This window comes from Otolemur garnettii, unplaced genomic scaffold (assembly GCF_000181295.1).
Source record: "Otolemur garnettii isolate 467f Iridium unplaced genomic scaffold, OtoGar3 scaffold00142, whole genome shotgun sequence".
Lineage (NCBI taxonomy): Eukaryota > Metazoa > Chordata > Mammalia > Primates > Galagidae > Otolemur > Otolemur garnettii.
This window is the reverse complement of record NW_003852537.1, coordinates 149,907-161,557: the sequence shown is the minus strand read 5'-3', so window position 1 is coordinate 161,557 and position 11,651 is coordinate 149,907. Positions and strand designations below refer to the sequence as shown.

Here is an 11,651-nt window from a genome sequence, read left to right as displayed (position 1 = left end):
AAAAAAAAAAAGAATTGTAAGAGTCAAGCAGATAAGGATTGATCGCCCCAGGAGTCTAGAGGAGGGAGGCCCAACTGTGGCTGAGAAAGGCAAGAGCTAGATGGTGGTGGGGTTTGAGACCGCAGGGAAAGAAGACATCACAGGAAAGAGCATGGGTGAGGGCCTGGAGGAAGGAACAGAGGAGGCAATGAAGAATGCCAGGGCGGGGCCAGGCTGGGGTCTGGTGACGGTGGTGGAGGGAGGCACAGGGTATAGGACAGGGGTCCTCAAACTTTTTAAACAGGGGGCCAGTTCACTGTCCCTCAGACTGTTGGAGGGCCGGACTGCGGGCCCTGGGACGAGTCGGCTGCTAAGCAGGACAGGCAGTGATGGCAAAAACACCCGGCAGGCCGGATAAATGTCCTAGGGGGGCTGCATGTGGCCCATGGGCCGTAGTTTGAGGACGCCTGGTATAGGATGTGAGGAAAGGGTGGTAGCTCCAAGGTGCCTAGAGCTCTAAGAGGAATGCTGACATTGTCTTCTCTCTGGGAACAATCCCCCTCAGCTGGCTATGCTGAGGACTATACCACAGGGGCCATGATGACCTTTGCCAGCGTCTTTGCCGTCCTCTTTAACGGCTGCACAGGCATCATGGCTGGGGCCAACATGTCAGGTGAGCATTGCTGTCTGCTGCCTCCTTGGGTTGTGGGGTTGCCACCCTGAGGGACCTAAGAAGTAAGAGGCCAGCTGACCTCTCTCCCTTCCAGGGGAGCTGAAGGACCCCAGCCGGGCAATTCCCTTGGGCACAATTGTTGCTGTGGCCTACACCTTCTTCATTTACATCCTGCTTTTCTTCCTTTCTGGCTTCACCTGTGACAGGTACTTGGGAGGATGGGGTTGGGTGTTGAAAAAGGTGGTGCACCTGGGTCACCAAGGGCAGTGCAGGCTGGGGAGCAGATACTTATGGGGTGGAGGGAAAATGGAGGAGAGATGGAGATGGATAGCCCTTTACCTGGTGCTATCAGAAATAGTTTGGGGGTGGAGTGGGTAATGGATTTCTAGTCAATTTGCATTTCCACAAATATTTACCCTCTTATGCATATAATGTTAGGAACCACCACTGGGTGATTATCTCCAAAGCAGCCCAAAGGTAACCAGTGAATGCCAAGTGTATCCCTTTAGCAGGTTTGCTATATTACTCAGATCTCTGGGATTGGGCCTGGGTCAGTTGAGAGCACACAGCTCCTAACCACAGTGTCATGAGCACTTTCTCCCAAGGGTGCTATGATCGATGGTTATTTGTGTCCACCCCTCATTCCCTCCCTTGCAGGACCCTGTTGCAGGAAGATTATGGGTTTTTCCGAGACATCAGCCTGTGGCCACCACTGGTGTTGATTGGCATCTATGCCACATCGCTCTCAGCATCCATGAGCTCACTCATTGGTGCCTCTCGCATTCTCCATGCCCTGGCCAGGGATGATCTCTTTGGTGTGTTTTCCTCTGCCTCCTTGCTGCCTCTAAGTGTGCCCTCTTGAGTCTATCTCTGTTCCCCTTGGCCCAGGCTGATGTGTCTGTGCTATGCCATGGTTCTGTTTTTACAGGAGTGATCTTGGCACCAGCCAAAATTGTGTCCCGAGGGGGAAACCCCTGGGGGGCTGTACTGTATTCTTGGGTCCTAGTACAGGTGAGCCTTAATCTTTAGGGGTCCTTCTCCTCACTTTACTCGCTGGCAGAATAGGATGGGGTTGGGAGACATGTATGAAAAGGCAGATGTGTTGGCACTTTGTGGGGTGCACTGGCACTTTGGACTAATGCCTTCCTCTTGGTCCCTGCCCAGCTGGTGCTCCTTGCTGGGAAGCTGAACACACTGGCCGCTGTGGTCACTGTCTTCTACTTGGTGGCCTATGCTGCCGTGGACTTGTCTTGCCTGAGCTTGGAGTGGGCCTCGGCCCCAAACTTCCGGTGAGAGACTAAGCGGCCTGTGTCCCCAGAGAGAAGGAGGGAAGAATGGGAAAGACTTGTAGCCAGGGGCTGGGCTGGAGATGGGAGTGGGCAGCCAGATGCTTGGGGCAGGCCCTGAGTTCCCTTCCTTCTGCCCTCTACCTACCCAGCCCAACCTTCAGCTTGTTCTCCTGGCATACCTGCCTGCTGGGCGTGGCCTCCTGTCTGCTCATGATGTTTCTCATCAGTCCTGGGGCTGCCGGCGGCTCCCTTCTCCTCATGGGCCTACTTTCTGCCCTGCTTACAGCTCGTGGAGGCCCTAGCAGCTGGGGCTACGTCAGCCAGGCCTTGCTTTTCCACCAGGTTGGGGGAGCTTAGAGGGTGGTGGGGATTAGGGAAATAGTCTGGGAATCCCCTGCCCAGGGTCCCCCATCTTCCCTGGCTAGAATTGGCATTCCTATTTAAGAGGTACTGCATGGGGCTGTCTGTTGGGGCTCCTTCTCCCCACCACCTCTTCATTGTCCCCAGGTGCGTAAGTACCTGCTCAGGCTGGATGTCCGGAAGGATCATGTGAAGTTCTGGCGGCCCCAGCTGCTGCTCCTTGTGGGGAACCCCCGGGGCGCCCTGCCTCTGCTGCGTTTGGCCAACCAGCTCAAGAAGGGGGGACTCTATGTGCTGGGCCATGTCACCCTGGGAGACCTCGGTGTGTTGCCTTCCCTCCCTCTCCCATCTGTCCCCTCCCTTTTCCTCTCAGACCCCAGTGACCCTCCGACCAGCCTGAGCCCTGCCCTGGCCTATTTGGGGTTTGGACTTTAAGAGAGAGTAAGTGAGATTGGTCAACATTGGATGGCTTCCTTTTGGTCCTTTCTCCACAGACTCCCTACCCTCAGACCCGGTACAGCCACAGTATGGGGCGTGGCTAAGCCTGGTAGACCGGGCCCAGGTGAAGGCCTTTGTGGACCTGACCCTTTCACCCTCTGTGCGCCAGGGTGCTCAGCATCTGCTGCGAATTTCAGGCCTGGGTGAGCTACTCCCCTCCACTGGAGAGTAAACCACAGATTGCAGACTGCAAAAAGACCTCACAATCAAGTGCAGATAAGACACTGCTGAAAGATAACAGCCGCAGAGTGCGATCAGTCTAATAGGATAAGTTAAGGACTAGCAATGGAGTGACACTGTTGTGGTTTTCTTACTTTTTTCTGAGCCAAAAATTGGGTCATAGGCTCTGAAGAGCATATTTCTGGGGACAATGGGAGCATTATTTGAGTCTCGGGCTGCCCCATCAAATCAGATGGCTTTTAACCACCAGAGTTCAGAGAAATGAACCACTAGGCACTGATGTGGCCAGTAAAGGATTTGTGGAGAAATGGCAATTCAGCTGTGAGAGGGGCTGAGGAGTAGGAAGTGTGATGATTGTGGCCCTCAGAGACTGCAACAATGGTGTGGGGTATGTGGGGTGTGTGAGACTGATGCTGTAGATGGTGCAGAGGATCCCAGCTCTTAGTGCTGAGGCTTCCAGTCTCCTCCAAATGCATGTTCAGCTTCCCTCTTCTTTCATCCTGGGACAGTGTGTCACCTGAGTGCATGCCTCCTCCACTTAGAGCTGGCTAAAGTTCAACAGTGCTCTGCTCACTGTAAATCAGAACCCTGGAAAGTGCTTAGGAGGAGGTGTTTCATTTGCAGAATCACACCTGCAAAGATGTTTTGGGGTATCATCAAGCATTATTAGCCCAGAGCATCTGAGAACCTGGCCTTCCCCCTGCCCCACCTCTTTTTTTTTTGAGACAGTCTCACTTTGTGCCCTCAGTAGAGTGCCATGGTGCCCTAGCTCACAGCAACCTTGAATTCTTGGGCTTAAGTGTTTCTCTTGCCTCAGCCTCTTGAGTAGCTAGGACTACAGGCACCTGCCACAATGCCTGGCTATATTTTAGAGATGGGGGTCTTGCTCTTGCTCAGGCTGGTCTCGAACTCCTGAGCTCAAGCAATCTGTCTGCTTCAGCCTTCTAGAGTGCTAGGATTACAGGTATAAGCCACAGGACCTGGCCCTAGCCTCACCTCTTTGTGCAAAGATACCACTATGTTCATGAAACTTATCCTGTGGAAGATAATTCCAGTAAAAGGGAAAACCCTTCTTTTAAGTGGTGAATTCTCTTGACACACACAACTTGATTCCCAGGTAGATTTTGAGTACTGTTTAATGAGAAGGGGTTTGGGGTGAAATTTCCAAGTTTCCCTATAAACTCAGCTTGGTTAAGGGCACAGATTATCCAACTCCACATTGGTTGCTCAAAAATTAAAAACCAGGAACTGTCAGTAGGGACTTTGGATACTGTGGTTAGTTAGCACATGTCCAGCTCAGTGCCCCAGAGAATGGCCTTGTGCTGGGTGGAGATAGACTGCATCCACCTATTACTCCAGGATTGGCCCCAGCCTTTGGGCAAATGACTTCACTGGTTGGCGTCTCAAATTTCCTTATCTGTGAAAGGGGGCAACCAAACAGTACCTACCTCATAGCGTTGCTTTTTTTTTTTTTTTTGGCCGTTTTTGGCCGAGGCTGGGTTTGAACCTGCCATCTCCAGCATACAGGGCCAGCACCCTACTCCTTTGAGCCACAGGCACTGCCCTATAGTGTTGCTTTAAAGTTCAAATACAAGCCTATAGTGTTGCTTTAAAGTTCAAATACAAGTGCTTTCTGTAGGACGTAGCGCCTAAGAAGCATGCAGATATTAGCTGTTTCTCCTCCCTGGACCACTCCATGGACAGCCCTTTTTAGGACTTGGCAGTAGTGGAAATACACTGCACAGCTCCCATCCATTTTCTCATCTTTCCCCAGCAGGGCCTAGGGTGCTGTTACCCTGGGCATTGAGGCCACAAACTTCACAAACTTGACTGATTTGGGCATTCGGTTTGCTTCGTGGAATCAGATTTCAGCACCCTTTAAAAGGGTGTACTGCTTAAAGCTGGGAGTGAATAGCACCTTCTCCTCCATAGCTCAGGAGTGCTCCTTAGTTAAAAGACTCCTAAGGCAGGCTCAGCACCTGTAGCTCAGTGGTTAGGGCACCAACTACATAAACCTGGGCTAGTGGGTTTGAACTCTGCACAGGTCTGCTAAAGACCAATGACAACTACAACAAAAAAATAGCAGGGTGTTGTGGCAGGTGCCTGTAGTCCCAGCTACTTGGGAGGCTGAGGCAAGAGAATCTCTCAAGCCCAAGAGTTTGAGGTTGCTGTGAGCTATTACACTACAACACTCTACTAAGGGCGGCATAGTGAGACTCTGTCTAAAAAAAAAGAAAGAATCCTAAGGTGAACTTTGCCTATTTAAGCAGAGGACATTAGTCATGGAAATAATCAAAGAAATGCATGTGAAAGTGTTTAGGAAAACTCAAAGTCATTATGCAAATGTGCATAATGTTGCCTTAAGAGCCTGAGCACAGTGAGAATGTCATACCTTATGGCTGACACACATTGCTGTCAGGGTGTATGGAGTGGGTGTTTGTCAGCATGTTGTAAACTCTGTGAGCCTGATATCCTGTCTCTTTCTTTCTACCACCCCCTCTTCCCCCAGGTGGCATGAAGCCCAACACACTGGTTCTGGGTTTTTACGATGACACGCCACCACAGGACCATTTTCTGGCAGACCCAGCTTTCTCTGAGCCTGTGGACAGCACCAGGGAGGGTGGGTCCCCAGCCTTGAGCACCCTGTTCCCTCCACCCCGGGCTCCTGGGAGCCCCCGGGCACTCAGTCCCCAGGACTACGTGGCCACTGTGGCAGATGCCCTCAAGATGAACAAGAATGTGGTTCTGGCCCGCGCCTGTGGGGCCTTGCCACCTGAACGGCTGAGCCCAGGGTCTGGGGGTACCTCTCAGTTGCATCATGTGGATGTGTGGCCCCTCAACCTGCTTCGACCCCGGGGTGGGCCTGGCTATGTGGATGTCTGTGGTCTCTTCTTGCTGCAGATGGCAACCATCTTGGGCATGGTGCCTGCTTGGCATAGTGCCCGGCTCAGAATCTTCCTGTGCCTGGGGCCCCAGGAGGCCCCTGGGGCAGGCGAGGGGCGTCTCCGAGTGCTGCTGAGCAAACTGAGGATCCGGGCTGAGGTGCAGGAGGTGGTATGGGGTGAGGGGGCTGGGCCCGGGGCACCGGAGGAAGAGGAAGGGGACTTTGTGAACAGTGGGCTGGGAGACACTGAGGCAGAGGCCCTGGCATGCAGCGCCAACGCCCTGGTTCGGGCCCAGCAGGGGCGTGGCACTGGAGGAGGGCCTGGTGGGCCTGAGGCCCACGGAGATGACGTAGGCCCTATCACGGCCCTCACCTTTCTGTACCTGCCTCGGCCGCCTGCGGATCCTGCCCGCTACCCGCACTATTTGGCGCTTCTGGAGACTCTGAGCCATGACCTGGGCCCCACACTGCTCATTCACGGGGTCACCCCTGTCACCTGCACTGATCTCTGATGCCCCTTCCTCTGGGGCTAGGTAGAGGGCCCAGGCCTGTGGCCTATCCGGATTAATGGATGAGGAAGACAAGGAAGAGGAGGAGGGAAGCACCACTTCCTGCTGTGGGGATACAGAGCCCCGCAGAGATCTTAAGGGGATCCTGGGCTCCTTTGGTAAAGGGACCCCTGTGCACTAATGTGAGGCGCTGAACCTACCGTGCAGGGGAGGGAGTCCGCAGCTTCCCAGCCGGCTTGTGCCTTGGCGCGAGGGGCTGGGTCTCCTCCGCGACTCTAGGCTACCTCAGTCTCCCCATCCTCGCCTGACTCACCGGCTCACAGAGGGGTGGTGATGTTTTTTGTTCTGTTTTATTTTTCTAACTGTGCTTACCATGAATAAAAGACCAAAACACTATATGGGCTGGCTGAGCTCTGCTGATGGGTAGGTGAGGGGGAGGCAGGTAGCAAGGTAGCCTCTAGTCTGCTGAGAGGCTGCCACGTGCAGGGCAGCTCGGCGGCGGACCTCAGGACTCCAGAGCAGTGGCAGCGCGCCCCGCACACTCGCCCCTGGGCCTAGTCCCCTCGGAGAGCTTTCTCCTCTCGCAGGAGGGGGCCGACTTGGGGAGGGAAGGCAGTTTAGGGCCAAGGGTGCCACGTGACTCTCCCCCAGGAATGCAGTGACGTCACAGGGGGCGTGGCCGTCCCCAAAATTGGGGAGGAAGGGAAGGAAAAAAAGCCAGAAAAACTTTCTTTCCTGGAGTCCCAAACGAGGTGCGGGACGGCAGAGGTAGTACAGGCCAGAACCTCGGCCCAGACCGCTGTCTGAAGTTTCCCCATTCTAGGCCATGTCGGGGCCCACCTGGCTCCCCCCAAAACAGCCAGAGCCCGCCAGAGTCCCTCAGGGGAGAACGCTCCCCCGAGGCGCCCCGGTGCCGCCACCAGCCTCCGGAGCCGGTAAGCAGCCTTCTGGAGCCCAGAAGCCGCCTCTCCTCCAGGCCAGGGGTACCAGCTGCCGGAGCCCCACTGTGGCCTTGGTGCATCCTGCCTCGTCAGGGACACGACTGGGAAGAGGAGGGTGGAGGGGTCAGGAGGGCAGCACTCACCCCGGGTCTTTGCTCCCACTCCCATCTCGGTCTTTCTTCTCTCACCCCAGCACTCCAGCCGCATCCGAGGGTCAATTTTTGCCCCCTCCCATCTGAACAGTGTTACCAGGCCCCAGGGGTGCCAGAGGATCGGGGGCCGGCCTGGGTGGGGTCCCATGGAGTTCCCCAGCGGTCACAGGTGAGAGCTGAGATTGCAGGTGGGGTGTGTGGGGTCCCCTAGAGCCGAATGTGAGGGGGACCTGGGCAGGAGAGGAGATAGTGACTTGCATCTTTCTGCTCTGGCTCCATACCTAGGGGCTGCCCCCAGAAAGAGGGGGTCTGCGCCCAGGGAGTCTGGGTGCTGAGATAGACTTGCTGACCAGCATGCTGGCTGAGCTTAACGGAGGTCGTGGTCACACCCCTAGGAGACCAGACCGACAGGTAAACTCCTCGTCCTACTTCTACTCGCCAGCCTCTTCCCTCTGGCTTCTGGATTCCAGGCCACCCTTACCTCCACCTCCTTCCATGCAAGTGGTGTTCAGCCCGGCTTGGAGGAAGCATGGGCCGACAAGAGATTACTGGAGGATGGGACCTTGTCAAAAGCCCGTGCTTCCCTGGGAGGCACACATGGGATGATTTTCAGGAACTGGGTCCTGGAATGGGCCATGCTTATGCCTTCTGGCCTGCATTTTTCCCCAGGCTTATGAACCCCCTCAGCCTCCTGCTTACCGCTCGGGCTCCCTGAAGCTAAATGGAGGTGGGGTTCCACCCCTGCAGCTCCCAGCATCCCCCTGTGGGAGCCCCACTCCAGCATCCTACGCTACTGCCAGCACCCCGGCTGGCCCAGCCTTCCCTGTGCAAGTGAAGGTGGCACAACCAGTGAGAGGCTGTGGCCCACCTAGGCGGGGGGCCTCTCAGGCTTCAGGGCCCCTCCCAGGCCCCCCTTTTCCTCTCCCAGGCCGAGGTGAAGCCTGGGGGGCTGGCTATAGGAGCCAGCGAGAGCCAGGGCCAGGGGCTAAAGAGGAAGTGGCTGGTGTCTCTGGCCCTAGAGGAGGAGGAAGAGGAGGTGGACATGGGCCCCTGGTAAGTCTGGGGGACAGAGATTTGGGGTCTTCACATTCAATTGGACATTGAGTGGGACGGGGATGGTGTTTTAGGGGTCTGTTTTTTGAGCAGAGTCAGAGGTCTGGGGTGGGAAGCAGGTCAGGAAACAGGGGGAAAGAGCTAGCACTGCCCACTGGGGCTTGGGTTGAGATGTTCTCAGATGAACTTTCTGGGTTAAATTGCCTGGTTACCCTTAGGGTAACTCATAGCATCTGGAGCTAGAAGTGACCAACTCCTTGACTGCCACCTTCCAGGTCCCCCTGAGCCAGCCTCCTGAGGAGGAGCTGGAGAGGTTGACCAAAAAGCTGGTGCATGACATGAACCACCCGCCCAGTGGGGATTACTTTGGTGAGCTGACTCTGTGGGTAGGGTGGGAGTCAATGTAGACAGCAGGTAGGTTGACCCTGTCCCTCCTTGCCCCCAGGCCGGTGCGGTGGCTGTGGAGAAGATGTGGTCGGGGACGGGGCTGGGGTTGTGGCCCTTGACCGTATATTCCATGTTGGCTGCTTTGTGTGTTCTACATGCCGGGCCCAGCTTCGGGGCCAGCATTTCTATGCTGTGGAGAGGAGGGCGTATTGTGAAAGCTGCTATGTGGTGAGTGGTTGGGGCTAGGGGCTGGAGTCAGCAGTAGGTACCAGGAGGCTTCCATCCAGAGTGGGAATTAGGTGTCCAAGCCCAAAAGAGATAAAAGGCTTGAAGCTGCGTCACCCAAATTGATGTTTAAGAAGAGGAGAATTGGCTTGGCATCTATAGCTCAGTGGCTAAGGTGCCAGCCACATATACCTGGGTTGGCAGGTTTGAACCTAGCCCAGGCCAGCTAAATAGCAATGACAACTGCAACAAAAAAATAGCAGGGCCTTGTGGCGGGCGCCTGTAGTCCCAGCTAGTTGGGAGGCTGAGGCAAGAGAATCACTTGAGCCCAAGAGTTTGAGGTTGCTGTGAGCTGTGATGCCATGGTACTCTACCAAGACTGACACAGTGAGACTGTCTCCAAAAAAAAGGCGGGGGGAGAATTCAGCAAGTAGCTCAATACTGGCTGCTAGAGGGGAAGGACATCGCTCCTTACAAGTATGAGGCATTTTAAAGGAATGCATTAAATTCCATAATACCCCTGAAGCTTAGAGGTTAAATACTATGTGCAGGAGGCTATGTGGCTTCCTCTTCCTGACCTTCTGCCCTCTTTCCTAATAGGCTACCCTGGAGAAATGTGCCACATGCTCCCAACCCATACTGGACCGGATCCTGCGGGCTATGGGGAAGGCCTACCACCCTGGCTGCTTCACCTGCGTGGTGTGTCACCGTGGCCTTGATGGCATCCCCTTCACAGTGGATGCCACCAGCCAGATCCATTGCATTGAGGACTTTCACAGGTCAGGCCTGGCTCCTGCCAGGATGTGTGACCTTTTCTACCTCCCTCATCCCTCATTCATGCCTCAGACTATTCCATCCTATATCCAACCCCTGATCCTCCCTGATTATTTTTGACATCATCCCTTCCCCAAGACCCAAGATGGTATGTCTGGCCTCTTCCATTCTCTCTTGACTCCCACCTTCTCTGGGCTCCATTTTTGGTCCCTTGACACCCTTCTCGGTTCTTTTCCACCCCAGGAAGTTTGCCCCACGATGTTCAGTGTGCGGTGGGGCCATCATGCCTGAGCCAGGTCAGGAGGAGACTGTGAGAATTGTTGCTCTGGATCGCAGTTTTCACATTGGCTGTTACAAATGTGAGGTCAGAGGACCTGGGCAAGAGCAAGGGGCCCACAGTATCTGGGGTGCTGGGTATAGCAGAAGGGAAGAGGAACTCAGGGGTCTGGGACTGATAGAATGCTATTGTTTCTTTCCCAAGGAGTGTGGGCTGCTGCTTTCCTCTGAGGGTGAATGTCAGGGCTGCTACCCGCTGGATGGGCACATCTTATGCAAGGCCTGCAGTGCCTGGCGCATCCAAGAGCTCTCAGCCACCGTCACCACTGACTGCTGAGTCTTCCCTGTCATCACTCTCCCTGACATCTACCTTTATAACTTTGTCACCAAATGTTGTCTTCTCTTTTTCCAATCACGAAATAATAATCCCTCAAGAGTTTACAACACTTTAAAGTTTCTTGTGTCATAATTCTCACAGTAGCCCACCATAAGCAAAATTGTTATTATGTGCACTTTTATACATAAGAATGCCAGAACTGAGAAGTGACTTTCCTAGATTGCATGGTTCTTGAATAGTAGAGCCAAGATCACAAAGTGGGCCCTGGGTCTTAGTTCTAGTACAGCAGTTACTTCCCCCCCAATTCTACTCCACTTTTTTTTTTTTTTTTTGAGACAGAGCCTCAAGCTGTCCCCCTGGGTAGAGTGCTGTGGCATTACAGCTCACAGCAACCTCCAACTCCTGGGCTCAAGCGAGTCTCCTGTCTCAGCCTCCCAAGTAGCTGGGACCACAGGTGCCGGCCACAACGCCCGGCTATTTTTTGGTTGCAGCCATTATTGTTGTTTGGTGGGCCTGGGCTGGATTCGAACCCTCCACCTTAGGTGTATGTGGCTGGCGCCTTAGCCGCTTGAGCCACAGGCGCGGAGCCTCTACTGCACTTTTAAATGTAGTTTGATGTGAAGACACCCTCCTTTCAGTGCTGTGACCATGGCTGCAGCATTTTCGAATCTTAAGTCTCATATTTCATGGAGAAGGCATTTAGTGTTACTCAGGGGTGTGTGTGAGGGGTTGTACATATGTTTAATCTGGGGAGAGCCAGATCCTGTCTGTTGCTCAAGACCTAACCTCCAGCCAGCCTATCTCATCCAAGTAATAGCTAGAGTTTAAAACTGAGATCTGTTTGTTTTGCTTAAAATTGGGGCGCCTTTGTCAAAGAACAGGAACAATGGATTTTGCAGGCACATTGGTGGGAGCAGAAAATGGTGGGAGATGTTTTAAGATGGTTGCTTCTACCTTCCACCTCCTGAACGCTGGCGCTCCCCAAACCCATACCCGGGACAAGGACGGGGCGAAATCGTCCCCGATAAGGTCAGGAGGTACTCCAAGCAAAGGATCTGTGGAGGACAACGGCTCGTTGCGAACTGGCTCTGACTGTGGGTGTATCCCAAGGAGCGAAGCCATTGCCCCGGGTCC

At 54.3% G+C, this 11,651-nt stretch overlaps 2 protein-coding genes across 3 annotated transcripts in view; both read left to right on the top strand.

The window, feature by feature from the left end:
- SLC12A9 (solute carrier family 12 member 9) overlaps positions 1-6,768 on the top strand; it is a 10,067-nt gene extending 3,299 nt beyond the window's left edge. For both annotated transcript variants that reach the window (XM_023518586.1, XM_012810838.2), the window contains 9 exons: positions 545-652; positions 747-858; positions 1,310-1,467; positions 1,581-1,663; positions 1,817-1,941; positions 2,091-2,283; positions 2,449-2,623; positions 2,796-2,942; positions 5,489-6,768. In XM_023518586.1, the coding sequence (XP_023374354.1) occupies positions 545-652; positions 747-858; positions 1,310-1,467; positions 1,581-1,663; positions 1,817-1,941; positions 2,091-2,283; positions 2,449-2,623; positions 2,796-2,942; positions 5,489-6,375 (1,988 nt within the window). In that variant the 3' untranslated portion in view covers positions 6,376-6,768. The remainder of the gene's footprint in view (positions 1-544; positions 653-746; positions 859-1,309; positions 1,468-1,580; positions 1,664-1,816; positions 1,942-2,090; positions 2,284-2,448; positions 2,624-2,795; positions 2,943-5,488) is intronic.
- Positions 6,769-6,835: 67 nt separating this feature from the next.
- TRIP6 (thyroid hormone receptor interactor 6) lies at positions 6,836-10,616 on the top strand. Its single transcript, XM_012810839.2, has 9 exons — positions 6,836-7,307; positions 7,507-7,634; positions 7,751-7,876; positions 8,135-8,518; positions 8,794-8,887; positions 8,964-9,133; positions 9,731-9,909; positions 10,148-10,268; positions 10,386-10,616. Exons 1-9 carry the CDS (start codon positions 7,199-7,201, stop codon positions 10,515-10,517), a joined length of 1,443 nt encoding a protein of 480 aa, XP_012666293.1. The 5' UTR covers positions 6,836-7,198; the 3' UTR covers positions 10,518-10,616.
- The last annotated feature ends 1,035 nt before the right edge of the window (positions 10,617-11,651 follow it).